General features: G+C 37.8%; 1 protein-coding gene across 4 annotated transcripts in view; it reads left to right on the top strand.

Annotated features, from left to right (window-relative positions):
• Nucleotides 1–15247, top strand: part of NUMB (numb homolog (Drosophila)) — a 36085-nt gene that overhangs the window by 5282 nt on the left and 15556 nt on the right. For 2 of the 4 annotated variants that reach the window (XM_009882362.1, XM_009882346.1), the window contains exons 2-3: nt 7229–7303; nt 12663–12695. In XM_009882362.1, the coding sequence (XP_009880664.1) occupies nt 7229–7303; nt 12663–12695 (108 nt within the window). The remainder of the gene's footprint in view (nt 1–7228; nt 7304–12662; nt 12696–15247) is intronic. The other 2 variants (XM_009882370.1, XM_009882353.1) reach the window with 1 other exon arrangement.

Here is a 15247-nt window from a genome sequence, read left to right as displayed (position 1 = left end):
AAGGTCATTTCTGTCACTTTGTGAGCTCTCGCACTGCTCGTAGCTGCCCAGTTGTCGTCTTTAATGTTGAACTTTGTTGCTTAATGTCTAATTTATAAATCTCATATTAAAAAGAACATCTTATTTTCAATCAGTTTATAAATACAGCTTGCATGTGATTCTGTTCCTCCAGATCAGAGAGGCTGGTACTCAGCACCGGTAACTGTGGCTTTTATTTTATGTCTTAAATGCACTTCTAGTTTGAAATAATAGTAGCTGTGAAAGAGTTTAAAGACTTAAATGCTGAAGTGCCTTTAAATTAGGCATGTGATATTTTTGACTGTGAAAGCTTGAGATGCTTGAATAGTCTTTGGAAACTATGTTAAGTATTTTTAAGAAGTTAATGTGACAAATCTGCTGATTTCTGAAATGTTGCACGGCCTTACACATTAAACACTACAAATCCCTACCTCTTAAGGCATGCATTGATGTTAGCAATGAACAATAACCATTCCTATTGAATGCTAACCCAGCAGCAAGCAAAGGTACATTTTTAAAATCCTAAAGCATTTAAGATCGCAGGAAAAAAATCTTTAAGACAGCTAATTATAAAAGAATTGTGATTATAAAAGCAGGTATGAGACTTGCCTCAAATATATTCCTCTGCATTTTTGTCATGATTAAAAGGAATGTAATGCAATCCTTCATCTTTAAACTTTTCACACTTGTGTCCAGCCCTTAGTTTTGTTTGAATAGCCTTGCAAAGAAGAATTTTTAAATTAAGCTTCTTATTCAGTTTTTAAACCCTCCAGGCTTTGGCCAAGGTGAAATTCATGAATTGTTTAGTAAACTTCAAATTGTTTTAGAGATATGACTATTAATGTTTAGATTTATAAAAATGGTTTGGATGTCCTTGCAGAAATATTTATTTTAAATGCAATTTAAGTGTTGGAAATAAAGTTTTCATTGGGTTTTTAATTCTGGGTGGTTTGGTTTTTAAAACTAGGGTATTTCCAGTGTCATAAATGGAAACTGAATTGTTTGCAGGACTTGAAGAAAAGGTACAATGTGCACCTGTGCAGCGTGTTTATAAAACTTTGTGCTATCAACACTTGATTTTCTTTTTTTTTTTTAAGAAGATTTTAAATATATTTACTAATGCTGAATTCCTGGAAAAGTAGGAATTGCACGTCAGAGTGAACAATTGAAAACCTAAGTGTAACAGTACCTCCATGAAGCTGTAAAGGACTAGGAGAAATAGTGGGGTCAAGCCTCATCAAGGGAAATTTAGGATAGGCACTGATAACAGCAGCTCAGCAAAGCAACCTCCCTTTCTAACAGTGAGGCATGTAAGCTCCAGAGTAGAAGGTCTACCCTATCGATCTCCCGTTACAGAAATGTCATAATACTTCAAGGCTGGCTTCTCTCTGTAGATGTGGAAGTAGATCCTGCCTTGAGGCAAGTGGTGTCCTACATAACCTCTTGAGTTCCTTCTCTGCCTCATTTTAGGGATTTGTGAGAATATGAAGAAGAAGATAGCGTTTGTGTATCCTGTACTGAGCTTTGCTACTTCGTCTTCAATAGTCCTAAGGGAAAATGTTTGTTATTCCCTTACAGCGTTGTTTCTGTTCGCGCTGATAAATATGATAAGAGAACCAGTAAGTGAAATGCACAGTGTAGCTTTTACGTGGGTGTGATGTGAAGAGACACGGAGAACTACTGGTATAGACACTGCTTCGTTTTTAGAGTTAGATTCTTTTGACCCCCGCTATTCAGAGTCATTCAGCAGTCACAGGCTGTTCGAGCTCCTGATTTGGGGGTTTTAACAGGTTGATAAGACATTTTCATTTCTGGTCACTTAGGGAAGTGGAAGAAGTTGGACCCTAATAGGGACATGTATAGCATCGTAACTAACCTGTAGCTTTGACTAAGCAGAATTAAGCTTATTTTGTTTGTTGATGCTTAATCGTGGAGTGTGGTGTCTCTGCTTCTACAACTCTGTTTAAGCAAACATCTGTTTCAAAACAATAAATTTAAAAAGCATGAGCATGGGTGTGAGAGAGGAGAGAAATAAACTACTGAACATTGGAATGTAAATCTTACAGAAGTCAGTGGAAAAGTAGCTCAGCTTTAAGACATATCCAGGCTTTCTGGATTTAAGCTTATATCTAGTTGCAGGACAGTATTTCACTGTGAAACTGTGGAGCTCAGGCTTTAATTCTTGAGCAACAGCAGTTCCAGAAGCACATCTACACTTGCAGATGCCAAGTAGTCAGTCTTACAAATAATACCCTAGTTGTAGAGAGAATAGTACTTAAACAGAGGAAGAAAGAGGAATGTCGCTGCCTATAGGAAAAATACCAAGGCAATGGTGGTGTGCTTCTCTCTATGGCAGCTGGTTCCCTAGCGTGGGACACCTTGGCCAAGACTTAGAGTATGCTCATTTCCTGCATCCATCTAGTTTCAGATGTAATCTGAAGAACCTAATCTGTTATTGCAAATAAAACAGGCATGTGAACATCTGCTGTTACAGAGGGAACTTCAGTGATTTGTGTAGGTGCGTCTGTTTGGAAGAGAGGCTGCAGTAGCATATGACCGGGCTTGAATAAACAAAACCGGCCCGAGTGAGCTCTCCTAGTGGAAGGAGTTTGGGTGAAGGATCTTCCTTTGTGCCAGCTTTGTTGAACTTTGAAATTTTGAAAACTGAGTTGGCCAAGTATTTGTGAAAGAAATGAAAACAAAGAAAGATGATCAGGGCAGTATTTCTTGTACTAGGATGCGGATGGTAGGTTTGTTTTGTTTCTGATCTGATACATTAGCCCTTGGTATTTTTTTTAGGAGCAATTTCAATAGTGGATATTTGGGGAAAGGCAGTAGGACAGCCTCACCAAAAACACTTGATAAGGTAGCTTAAGTTGTTCATTTTTACATGAAGTTGGGAAAGGTTTAAAATGTTTTAAAAGAATAAAGTTTCTCAAGTACTTTTTGAGTTCTAAGGGCATTTTGCTACGTGCCAGTTTAACTTGTTGCTGATTTGATTGCTTTCTGTTTGACTTGAGATTGATATAGAACACCACCCTCTGTAAAAGAGAACATAAAGCCCAGAGGTGAACAGGGAAAGGTTGGCTTTTTTTTTTTTAATTACTTGCCTTACCATCATCTAATCTTTTTTTTTTTTTTTCTGAAAATGCTAATATAAGCAATAGTTCTAATTAAAAATGTCTTTGTTAAGGGGTTCTCCAACAGCCCCTGAAAGTATTTTATTTGGATTACAGTTTTATTTTATGTTACTTTGTATGTGGACTGCCCACAAGGATTTTAGCTTTCCGTAAAAGCATTGGTGGTTAATTTCTGGTATAACGATAAAATCTCATACAGAACATCTTATGGCTGAGAATTGCTGAAGTCATGACTATCATTCATTGGTTGCTATGGAAATTAAGTAGGAATGCATTCAATATTAATACTGCATTCCTACTATGTGCACTCTCATGATGGAAAAGTACTCACTGTCTCCAGGAACGCTGGCTGCAGCAATCCTTGTGACAAGGAGCGCTCTTTGCAAATATGTCTGGGGTACCCTCTTCCTTACTCTTCTGCAAAGTCATCAGCCACCATGGTATTGCTTATGCAGCTCACATCGATTTTGTGCACCCAGTAATTATGCGTCCCAGTCCTTGAGTGTGTTTGTAGTAAAGTGCCGTGATGGATTTGCATGGGATTTTACTTATATAGGACAAGTCGCTGCCCAGGCACTTCACAGTGTGTTTCTTCTCCTTTAATTTGAAAGGGAAATTCCTTCCAGAGATCCTGAAAGGTTGTGTATAGAAGTGTGGGACTTTTGTATATGCTTTTTAAAGTGGTTTCTGTGCAATCTCTTTCCTGTGGTGGGACAACAGAGTTTGGTGATGGTTTATTTTTGTTAAGTCCTGAATTCTGGTGTTTCACTTCCATTTCAGGCTGTGAGGAGCAGATCGTGACTTAATCTAACTAGCAGCTGTATTTTCTTTCTTAACTTTGATGTCATTCGTAATATGCTGCTGCACTAGTAAGTTGAGCTTATATTTCAAATTTAATGTTAGGTAGTGATATAATTGCTATTTAACCCTTCTGATTAAAATGTAAGGGTACTAGAAAAAGTCTGTCTAGCATAACTGCTTGCCAAGTTTCTTGAAGAAATATTTACGTCTTTGATTACTACCCATTAAAAGTCAGGTAACTATCATAGCACTGATCAAATACAGGAGCCATGTATATCTACTCTCAGCCTGGGGGGGTGGGGAGGAGTTTTTAGAAATAAGCCTGAAGACTTGGAAGAGGACCTGCTGCTTAAGGGAGACTTGGTTAAAAAATGAAGAGGACCACAGCGTTCTGATTATACAGTTGAAAGGTGTTGGTTTTGATTTTTTTTTTTTTTTTTTCCAAGAAAGAAACCTAAAATGATGTTGGTATCTATAAGGAATTAACACACCACCACCCCACCCTAGAAAAAAAACCCAGGAAGAATTTTGAAACTGCCTGTAAAATGTACAAGCCACTGATACTGATAGTGATGAGCTGCTCGCTTCTGCAAAAATGGTGCAATGGGAAGAACAAGTTGGGGTTTTTTTTTTGATGGAGGGCTTAAAGTGTAAGTGCAAACAAAGCACCTTTTGTCCTCTATATCATAAAGAAGTATTGTGTGGCAGTGTAATTTCTTTTATCATTCAGAATTGATTGATGCCCAATGAGGTCTGTGGATTGTACCCTTTTGGTGTGGGTAGATGCACTTGATATGTGCAATAATGTCCCCATTCACTGGAGTGGAAGCAGTATTGAAAACTGCAGCTAAACTTGCTGTCTCTAGCAGCAGTGGCATGACTGATTGCTGAAAGTTGGAGCATGGGCCTTGAATAGAGGTTTGGCAACACAGGGGAAAATGGTTGTCTGTTTTGGAGTGTGACATGAGGCAATATTTACCCTGCTCTGTTTCTCCCTTTCCCAAGCAAAAGGCAGGTTGCCAAGTACAGGGACTGAATGGTTTGGATCCTTGGTTGGAAACATTTTTGCCTACACTGAGGTAAATGAGATGTGCAGATAGCTCAGAAAATCCAGAAGTTGTCCTCTATTTGTATGATACTTTACTCAATGATCATGCAAACTAGATGGCTCATTCTGTGCATACAGCTTTTTTTTTTTTCTGTCCTCTATAAACATCAGCTTTGTTCCTGTCTGCATGCCCCCCCTTTTTAAAGAGAAGTTGACAAACTTTATTAAGTTACTAAACTCAAAACTTCCCCCTGACAAATATACACAACCACAGAATTTCTGCATCTCTGGAACTTCCAAAGGAGTCATGGCAGAAGATCCACCTACAATAATTGTTGGTGTAAATATGTACTTGCAGACATAGAGTAAATGCACCTTTAGTGGTTAATATTTGTGGGTTTTGGTTTTTTTTTTTTTAGGATTAAAAATTTTCTAGTTAGTGTGTGCTCTGGAGAAATTAAGATCTTGCGCAAGTGTTCAGCAAGCTCAGCTGGGGGAGTACAGTTGCTGTTTTGGCAGCTCCAGCATTCAATTACAGAGTATCAGCCTTGCAGAGCTCATTTTGAAAAAGCTCTAAAGTGTCAAATCTCTTTTCTTTACCTTGTAGCTTCTATGCAATTTATTTTTCAAGCTCTTCTCCAGCTGTGAGGGCTGGTTTAAATGAACTTCTTGCAGAATTGTTCCATCTACATTTACTCTGTTTTAAAAGCCACATAGTGAGATTTAATGTTAAAGCCCCCTGTCACTTCAGATCTTTTAAATCTTCCAGCAGCTTAATGATATGTAGGGTGAGTTTCCTCTTTTGGAGCATGTTGCCTTGCGTGAAAAAACCCTCAACTTTCAAAATTCTATTAAATCTTTAAAATGGCCTGAGTTTGTCCGTGTAGTTGAATCTGTTATATTAGGCTTACAGAGCGCTTCAATATGGTGCTACAGAGAAAAATATTTTTTTTAACCATCTAGTTCAATATGGTATTCTAATTAATGAAGCAAAAACTCAGAGATTTCAGGTAACTCATGACAGAATATTCTGTGATGGAGTGGGACTTCTCAAGAGATTATTAAACCCAGGTTTACTACTGCATTAACTGACACAAGTATTGATTCTGATACTTTAAACACATTTCTTCACTCTCTAGCTAGTCTAGAATATAAATGCTGAATTGCATACAATTCTTACAATGCCATGTAAATTGGCAAAGTTTCTTTGACCTATACCTCTTATTACAAAACTTCAGAAAGCTTTCATTAAATGAGTTTCTGTAGTTTTCCTCAAGAGTTAAGTGCTTTGAATAAGGATGTGAATGTTTCTGAGACAACCTTTCCTTCCCCTATCAAAAAGAACTAGGATTAGAAAAGGTAGGGAGACATTGGAAAACTTAGAGCTTTCCTCCCCCCTGCCTCAAGAATGTAAAATGAAACTATTCATAGTACCCTGAGCACTACACTCCAATTTATTTCTTGAAATCACTTTTGCTATAGGCTAATATTATTCTGGGTTATTAATTTAAAAGGTTTGAAACTTGCAGTTTCAATAAACACATTTTGTTGTGGTGGTGTTTTTTTTTTTAAAGTAGTGATAAGATGAATATATGAAAACTGATATTTTTAAAAAATTTTTGTGAGATTGAATGTTTTGGTGTTCGCATAAGAGCCTGGTGTTGAACATTAACAATTTTGGTTTAGAATTTTTTAAAAGGGGGGATGGGGGAGAAAAAAAAATTTTTTTTTTTTTGTTTGTAACATTGACATTTCTTATATTTGGACATGAACATTCAAATATATTTGGTTATCTTACTATGTAGCATAATTCAGTTTTCAATACTAAATATATTTATCATCATTAAAAAACAAGTCAATAGATGACTGTGAATAAATTAAGGTTTTCATGCTCTGCTAGTAAAAAAAGTGACTAAAGCTCATGCTGAATAAGCAGCAAAATATAGTTCTACTTTTCCATTTCATTTTTTCCCTGGGTAAGGGGAGACTGTCTTTCCCTCAAAATTTCTAGATGCGTTATGCATTTCTAATGGTGCCAGTGCCCAGTATACATACAAAGTCAAACCTCCAAATACAGGTCTCAAAAGAAGGCCAGCAAAGGGCTGTTAATGTCTGTCATCCCAGCTGTACGGAGATGGATTCAGAGATTGGATTTTTAAACCCAGTGAGTTCAATAAGGAGCTGCTATTAAGCTTTTCTCCCCCTCCTCTCTTTCCTGCAGTACTTGGGACATGTCGAAGTGGATGAATCCAGAGGAATGCATATCTGTGAAGATGCTGTGAAGAGACTGAAATCTGTATGTATATTTGTTTCATGGAAAAAGTTGGCTTTGGGGCTGTGAGCGTTACTGGAAAAGGTCCGTGCGGTGGCAGCGCCCCAGCTAAAGACTGAACTTTTGACCCACGTTAGGAGAACAGTTGGCCGGTTTGAGAGCACTGCTGCAGTTAGGGGGACGTGCTAATCTGATGATGAGAGGGAGAGAGTTACAACTGTGCTTTCTACTTGCAGAAACTATTTGCAAAACAAATGTGTAAAAATCCTCTGTGACCTTTCAGGCTAAGTTGGTACCCACGTGGGACTTCAACCATTGTTTTTAACGGTTCTTTCTCTCTCTCTTTTCCTCTCCCTCTCTCTCTCCCTCTGTTGCCTGCCACTTTAATAGTGACTTAATTCACCGTTATACAAAATATTACTTGATTTAGGCTGCTTTTTTTCTAATGCACTGCAACATTGTAGTCATGCATGTAATAATCTGGCTTGCATCTGCTCAGAGTGGCCTGACGGCTGCCTAATTCTGGTATGTCATGAAGTGGGCTGCTCTTAGTTTGGCTTCTGTGAACGTTTGCTCCTGTCAATGGCACTCGTTCAAAGCTCTTTGTACTTTTGTGGCTCATTTGAAGAGGGCTTGTCATCTCTTTCCTGCAGTAATAATATCGCAAAATCCTGCGGAAACAGAAAACTCCAGAAAGGCAATGATCAATCTATCAAGGAACTGAGGCTAAGACAGCATTGAAGAGAAGAGAAGGAGAAAGGGAATTAAAATTTGAAGTCTGAATGGAGATAGAGAACTGCGATCCTTTTCATCATTTCTCTTATGTGTCTTAGCTATACACAGTCTCAGCTATATACATTCTTCAGCGATGCCTTTAGCGGAAGAAACTCTTGTATCCTAGTAGCTCAACAAAATTATGGAAAGTACATCAAACACTTCTACTGCACCTTTGCTAGTTTAAGATCATCTGCTACTGGACATCACTTTTTTCCCCTCACCAAATGCCAAGAGCTCAAATGCCTTCCAACTAAACCTGTTCTTCCCTTCTTCCTAGCACACAACAGAGGATTATAGGTTATCTTTTCTTCCTTCTGTTGTGCTGTAAAGTTTCTGAATTGGTTTAGTGCTCTGATTAAAATCAAGTCTTTTCATTCTTTTCTCTCTCAGCTAATGTATAGCAACCTGTTAAAGCCGCATCCCATCTGTTCCTATTCAGTCCAACAGTGATTGGTGATTGATTTTTAATAAAAAGGGCCACACAAAATATAAATGAGTTTCTTTGTTCTATGGATTTAGTTTACGTAGCTAAAAGTGCAAGTCCTGACCACATAATGAATTGCATCCGTTTTTGTCTCGTTCTGCTTTTTGTTCTATCAGAATACTTTCTATTAGCACACCAAAAAACGTTGCAGTATCTACTTTATGCAACTCCTCTCATTCTGTTCTCTGGGGAGCTATGCTGTGAAGTATTTGTTCTCTAGCATTTTTTTTTTATAAACTTTAAGCCCACAAGCCAGTTAAGTGTAGCTAAGCTTATAAATAATGAGACACGGTAAAAGCATAACGCCCAATTTCTTCTGGAATCTGGATAATTCCAGGATTGTGATTCTTGATCACCGGCATTATTGATTCAAATGTCAGACTTGGATACCGAACTTTTACAGTGCATTCTTTGGAAGTAAATAATTTCATTTCCCTATTCTGTGCTATGTTGTTATTCCAAATTGTGAATGGCATCAAGTTACCCATTCTCATAAACTTAACATTTTTGCTTCAGATAGCTTTGATTTCTTCTGCTGTTTGAAGTTTTTGATATCTATATATAAATTAGACACAAGCGCATGTCTCTTGCGATTGCGATTTGCATTGTCTCCTTTGTCAGTGTTGGAAGTTGAGAAGCAGAGGTGAAATTCTCATTGGGCCCCAAGAGGAAGATTCAGATTACTGAAACTACTTTGTACGCTTTAGTTGCTCAACTCCATCAGATCCAAGGTTCATTTGGAGCTGCTTACTGCAATTCAACCCCTGCCCCGCAACCCCAGCATGTAGGTTTTAAACTGGGGGCATTTCTTTAGCACTCTACTGTTACTGAAAGCTCTTTTCTCCACAATATGCTCTCTTAATTAGCAAAAGCCAAACCACTGGACGATGTTTCAGCATGCAAGGAATGTGATAAGAAAACAGTTTGTTCTTTTGGAAGTCTGTCTTTCGAAGTACTCGGTTATTTTGATGGGCTTTCTCTTGGTCTTGAAAGAATTACAGGTTTGAGCTGCAGTGCTCAAACTGAAAGCCTATCTTATGAAAAGTGAAGTCCAATTTCTCTTATGGTTAAACTACATCGAAATGTACGTGGCTTATTTTAATCTTTGCTGTTTTCTCTGCAGGTAATGTGTAGGTTGTATAAATCAAATCCAGTCAATAAGTAATAGTTCTGTTCTCTGAGACAGAATTGTTGAATTCTTGTATTTTGTGGCTTATAAAAATTAAGTTCTGTCTAGCTTTACTTATTTTAATAGATATATATTTTTTTCCCTTTTAATTCTTATTCTCCAACAGTTGGTAATCCTTTTGAGGAGCTGAAGTCTGTTCTTTTTTAGGGTTGACTAATGGATTTAAAAACATTTTTATGGAATTTCTCAAGAAGAATACAGAACAGTGTTATTCTTGGTTTTAGGAATAGCTTAATTTCTGCTTTGCTTTTTGAAAGAAAAGATGCAAACAAATCTTTCTGTCTTTTTATTGTGGGAAATAACCTTTCAAGGTTTTCTTATTACCTGCTCGTTTGAGGTGGCATAATTGTTTTTGAGTGTTGCATCTTGGAGAACTTGAAACCAGATGATGATGAGCATGTTATTGAGGCATTGTTTAATTGACAACCAAGTAAAAGACACCACTTTTAGCTAGAGAATCCCTCATCCATACTGTGTTCTGTTATTACAGTTTTATAGCTCTGAAATTGCACACCAACAATACTACAAAGTGCAGTTTATAATATTGTGTAGAATGCATGAAGACAAACTCTAGTTATGTCCCTATTTTGTGTCTGATGAAATGGCACTGCAGTCTCATTAACAGATCAGAAACCCGTGTATTCAGCTATCAGTCTATTATTAACATGGGTTTATATTACCAATGGAGCTTGCATTTTTCCCTTATTAGGATATTACCAATGTAGCTTACATTTTCCCCTTAGTAGGGATATATTACTAACTGTGTATACATTTCATATCTGGTAGCATCCTTGTATTTGGACACTAAGCTCTGAATGATTTCTTCAGAACCTATTCACTGAATTTAAAACATTCGGTGCAAAGTGGAAAATAACTTTGTAAGGGCCTTGTAAGTGTATTTAACTCAGGTACGGGAACATCATATAAAGACAAAAGTATGCGCTCTCATGTCATATTTTGATTTGAAATCAGCTTTAGCACGTAGTATTGGTTTCTAACTTGCCACTTTTTGTTTTAAGTGATGAATTTGTTTTAATATATGTTCTTGTTTTAGCAGGTAAAGAGACATTTAATATTTTAAAACATGCATTAGTTATCTCTAAACTACATTAACTTAGTGTTGTTTAAAAACCATTTTGCATGATGCCTTTTCCATTAACCTTCTCTAGTTTATTTAAAAAAAAATAATCTTAACAAGCATTTTGCTGAGAGCAAAATTAACCATCACCTAAAAATGAGGTAGCTTCTGGTGAATCTCTTTAGCTTTTGCTATCTTTAAAAAGCTGTTATTTAGTGTAATGCAATAGTCATTGCTCAACTTGGCAGCAGCATCCAACCCCTTCTCATTATGTACACAACGCTGTGATTAATCCATTAGTTCCCCTCCTAGTGTTCAGCATATCCTGTCCAAATACATAACCGTTCCTGCCTCTAAAAACTGTTAAGCTTTTCAGCTGACTGAACTTAGAGATGTTCGTTATACAGTGTCTGAGTTGACATTAATATGTTACAGATACTCGGCAAAAAGCTCTGTGGAAGGATGTCAGGCAGAGGCACACAGCAACAGAAGTCAGGAAATGCGAAGTCGAGATTGACACTCCCTTCTTAACTTTGTGTTTCCTGGCTTTTGTTGGCTTACGTCAGAACCATAGCTTTGTTTTAAATATAGTCTTGTTTATCAATCAATTCTGGAGACACTGCCTCAGGATATTTGTAATAATATTTTTAATATAGTATTGTTATCAACAATCAACATGTTGGAATGACACAGGGTTAATTTGGGGTCAGGGGCCGTCACAAAGGTGCTCTCAGTCTCATCTGCAATTTTCCACCTCCTCCTCGTTACTACTACGCCATAGCTTTCTTACAAGCGAAACAATTTGGAAAGCTAGCAGGAACAGCAAAATGCTTCGTGCCAGCTTCCCTCAAATGTGGAGCAGCGTGTGGCTGTGCTCGCAGGGCACTGGGCCTGGTGACGCATTCTCTCAGGAGATCGGTTTAGATTTTGCAGTTTTCTCTTCACAGGCTGGTAGCAAAATAAAGCCAGTAGACTAAACTGCATGCAAATACGCTTAAAATTGTGTGCTGCCTTTTCCTTAATGTGAATTGGGCAATCGGTATAATTGCTTCCAGGCTGAAGAAATTTAGGAAGTTGTAGTTCATCTCTTGGTGTCTTTGCACTTGCTGGCTGAGCTGACTTTAAAGGGGTCATGTTCAGCCTATCAATTCAGAGCTGTAGAATGAATATCTAGTATTTGTATAAATACTTGTATAAAGCCTTGGAAGGCTTTGGAGAGAGTGAAAGAGGAAAGGATGTCACTTGTGTTGTAGTTGTACCACAAGGTAAAATGAAATTCCTCACTGTTCAGAGAAGACTGCATAAGATGTGAAGTGTAGGAGTAGCACGTAAACGAAAGCAACAAATTAATGGAGTAAAATGAAGCAGTGTTTAACCCTACTTTATACCAGCCATACATTCTTCTCCAGCTTACAAAGCATTTGCTTTGGGAAAGATTTTTTTTTATTAACTGTAATTCTGGAGTTAGAACTTTGCATTTCACAAGAGCCTATACAGTACTTTAATTGTTTAACCACCATGTCTGCTGCCAAGTTTGGTTTATAACCTAACTAAAAGGGACTAAACCAGGGAGAGTGAAAATAAAGTAACCACTTTGCATGAAATTGGGGCTGAGGTTCTCTTCTTTCCACCAATTTCAGGGCAATAGCTTGTTAGAATTGTGTGTGTGCCCTTTGATCTGCATTTTCATGGGATTATTTTCACATTTGCCTGTCGCACCTTCTCATGGATAACTCTAAAAACCCCTTCCTTTCCCTCCAAACCCTATTCTTGTGTGTGCTTGTTGGTTTGAAACCCTGGGACATTTTAGCTACCTACAGTAATAGCGCTCGACTTGTCCCCCCTGTTCCTCCAGGAAAGGAAGTTCTTCAAAGGCTTCTTTGGAAAAGTAAGTTTAATGCCTCATTTGTGCTTGCACTATAAGGAGTTACATCCCTGGTATAGCACTGCCACAAAATCAGGGTGTTGAGAGTCCCCTAATCCATTTCAGAATATTTGCTTCTAAAACAGACTTGGAAATATATTGATCAAACGAAGAATATGGCTAAAAAAGCAACCTGAAACAGAGTCTAAATCTGTATGGACTGTATCAAAAATCCAGTGTTCTGAAGTGATTTGGTCTTCCTGAAAAGAAAGTGGATTTTCCTTTTAAACCCTTAAACATCACCTGGGCAAATATCTAGAGGAGTTGGGGTCTGTGCCTTGTAAGTGCTTCATGATCAGCTGCTTGGCAGCATGAGCTGACCCAAACGTCAGCACTGGGAGAAAGCAATGTGCCTACACATACCATCTCTTAAACCTTTCTTTCTTGAGCACAGTCGTAATTCAAAGGTATATGAAGATGAGACCAGGCATTTACCTGCTATGTTTCCCTAATCCTGCTGTCTACATCTCTGCAAGGTGGTGCGTGTAGACCTCTGAAAGAGCTCTCTCTCTTTTTACCTCTCATCTGTTCCCTACCTCTGCATTTAAAATTCCTTTAAAACATTTTAATTTAGTTTTCATGCGGAGTTAATCTAAGATATGGCTTCTGAAGTATCTTGTTATAAAATGAATCTTGGCTCAAATGGAAATTATTTTTTGTCACTTCTATACATACAAAAAATCTTTTGGAGCAAATTTGGTCACAGATTTGTTTTGGCTTTGCTTGGGGAGTAAATAAAGGTGGGGGTTTTTTCCACCTTTCACTTAGTGATGTGTGTCACAGAAGGACAGCTGTTTCCCCAGTTCCGGTTTCTTCCTATGATCTGGTAAAGCACACATCTAAAGTGTAGTAATAGTGAAGGGCCAAAATACTGTAGGTGGGAGATTTGTCAGATTGAGTGGATCATTCCTACATACAAACAAAATTTAAGAGCCGGAATCTACAAAGACTGGAGTGAAAACATGCTGTTTGCTTTACAATTGAAAATGCTAAGTACTACTTACAATTTGTTTTAAATAAACAGAAAAACCCCCACCTCATCCTCATCAGATATGTTAGATTTCTTTCTGCTTGCTGGTGTTAACTTATGTTAGGATACATAAGAAAGTAAAGATGTAAAAGGACAGAACTTTGCATAGCACTTAACTAAAAAAGTCAGACAGATTTTATCTATTAAATATGTCATCTTCCTCATTACATCTTAGTAGCTTTTTTTTATCAAGTCCAGTACTTGGCCACAGCCTTGTAGATTTGCTTTGCCTTTTATTACATTATCTTGCCAAAGAGGGATCTACTACTTCAGCCTGTGAAGTGATACTAGTTAGCATTGAAAGCACTTAAGTCCATAGTGTTTAGATATCCCGACAGCATCAGCATGGCAGTGCCTTTGTTACAGTAGGCCAAATCTAGGGGAAAAACTGCAAAAAAGGACAGCTGTTCTCGTTTTAATATTTGAGAAATACTAATAACTCTAATATCTTTTAGCTGTCTCATCTATAATTTTTCTGCAGGTGTCTTGCATTGGGATTAATATAATATTCCAAACTGCAGAGCGGCTTAAAACGTCCTAGCTTTCCAAAAGTCAGTATAGACAGGTTTGCTTCTTTCCCTGTCCATATTTTCACCCCTAAAATGTAAATCTGATGGATTTCTGTCTGGAAATGTTCAAGTGTTTAGTATTGAACATACTCTCTTTTCAGCTTTGAATAAAACTCTCAGTTTTATTCTGTTGACTTATGTCCGTTGATAGCCCCAGGTTAGGCTTCTGAAGTTTCATTTTATGTAGTGTACGCAACATAACTGAATCAACTGCCTTTTTAGGCAGCTCTTCATATTTTAAAACTAAAGCTTTTCTTTTGTAGTGAATAGTAGTACAGATTCAGTGATCTTTCTCATGTTTTGTTTCTACTGAGTGCGTGGATTTCTCACCACGCGATGTTTTATACGGAGTCTGAAATGAAAATTTTTCTGTTTATGTACCTTAGGCTCCAGGTATATTTTGTCACTGTTTGTAAGTCCCAGGGCAGAATAAAATAGGCAGAAAGACTAGAAAAAATTTAGAAGTATTTAAAAAAATGCATTATTGGGCAATTTTAATTTTGCTCTGGTAGCCTTAAAACTTTATTTTCCAGCTTACAGTATAGCTGCTTATTACCTCCACGTTCCTCTCACCTCTACCAGTTACATTGTCATGACACGCACTGCTGATTAGGAAATTCCAGATTTAGTCCACTTCACTTTCTTTTTTTTTGGTGTGTGTGGATGCCCATCTCTGTTGGAGGGGTTTCCCTTGTACCTACAGTGGTCCTGCTTTGTCTTCGGGCCTTGCTGTCTGTTAGGACAAATGCCTTGCCCACCCTCCTGGAGACCTCTGAGGGCTCTGAAATTAGTCCAGATAATGAATCTCGTATTGGAGCAGATTACTGACCTCCTAAGAAGTGCTGAGCAGCGAGGTTTCTATCGGGGCTGACTCAGCACTGACAAATCAGGCTCCTGGGAGCTGGTGCCACACGTGG

The sequence above is a fragment of the Charadrius vociferus genome, unplaced genomic scaffold (assembly GCF_000708025.1).
Source record: "Charadrius vociferus isolate BGI_N301 unplaced genomic scaffold, ASM70802v2 scaffold50, whole genome shotgun sequence".
Lineage (NCBI taxonomy): Eukaryota > Metazoa > Chordata > Aves > Charadriiformes > Charadriidae > Charadrius > Charadrius vociferus.
This window is presented reverse-complemented; position numbering and strand designations above follow the sequence as displayed.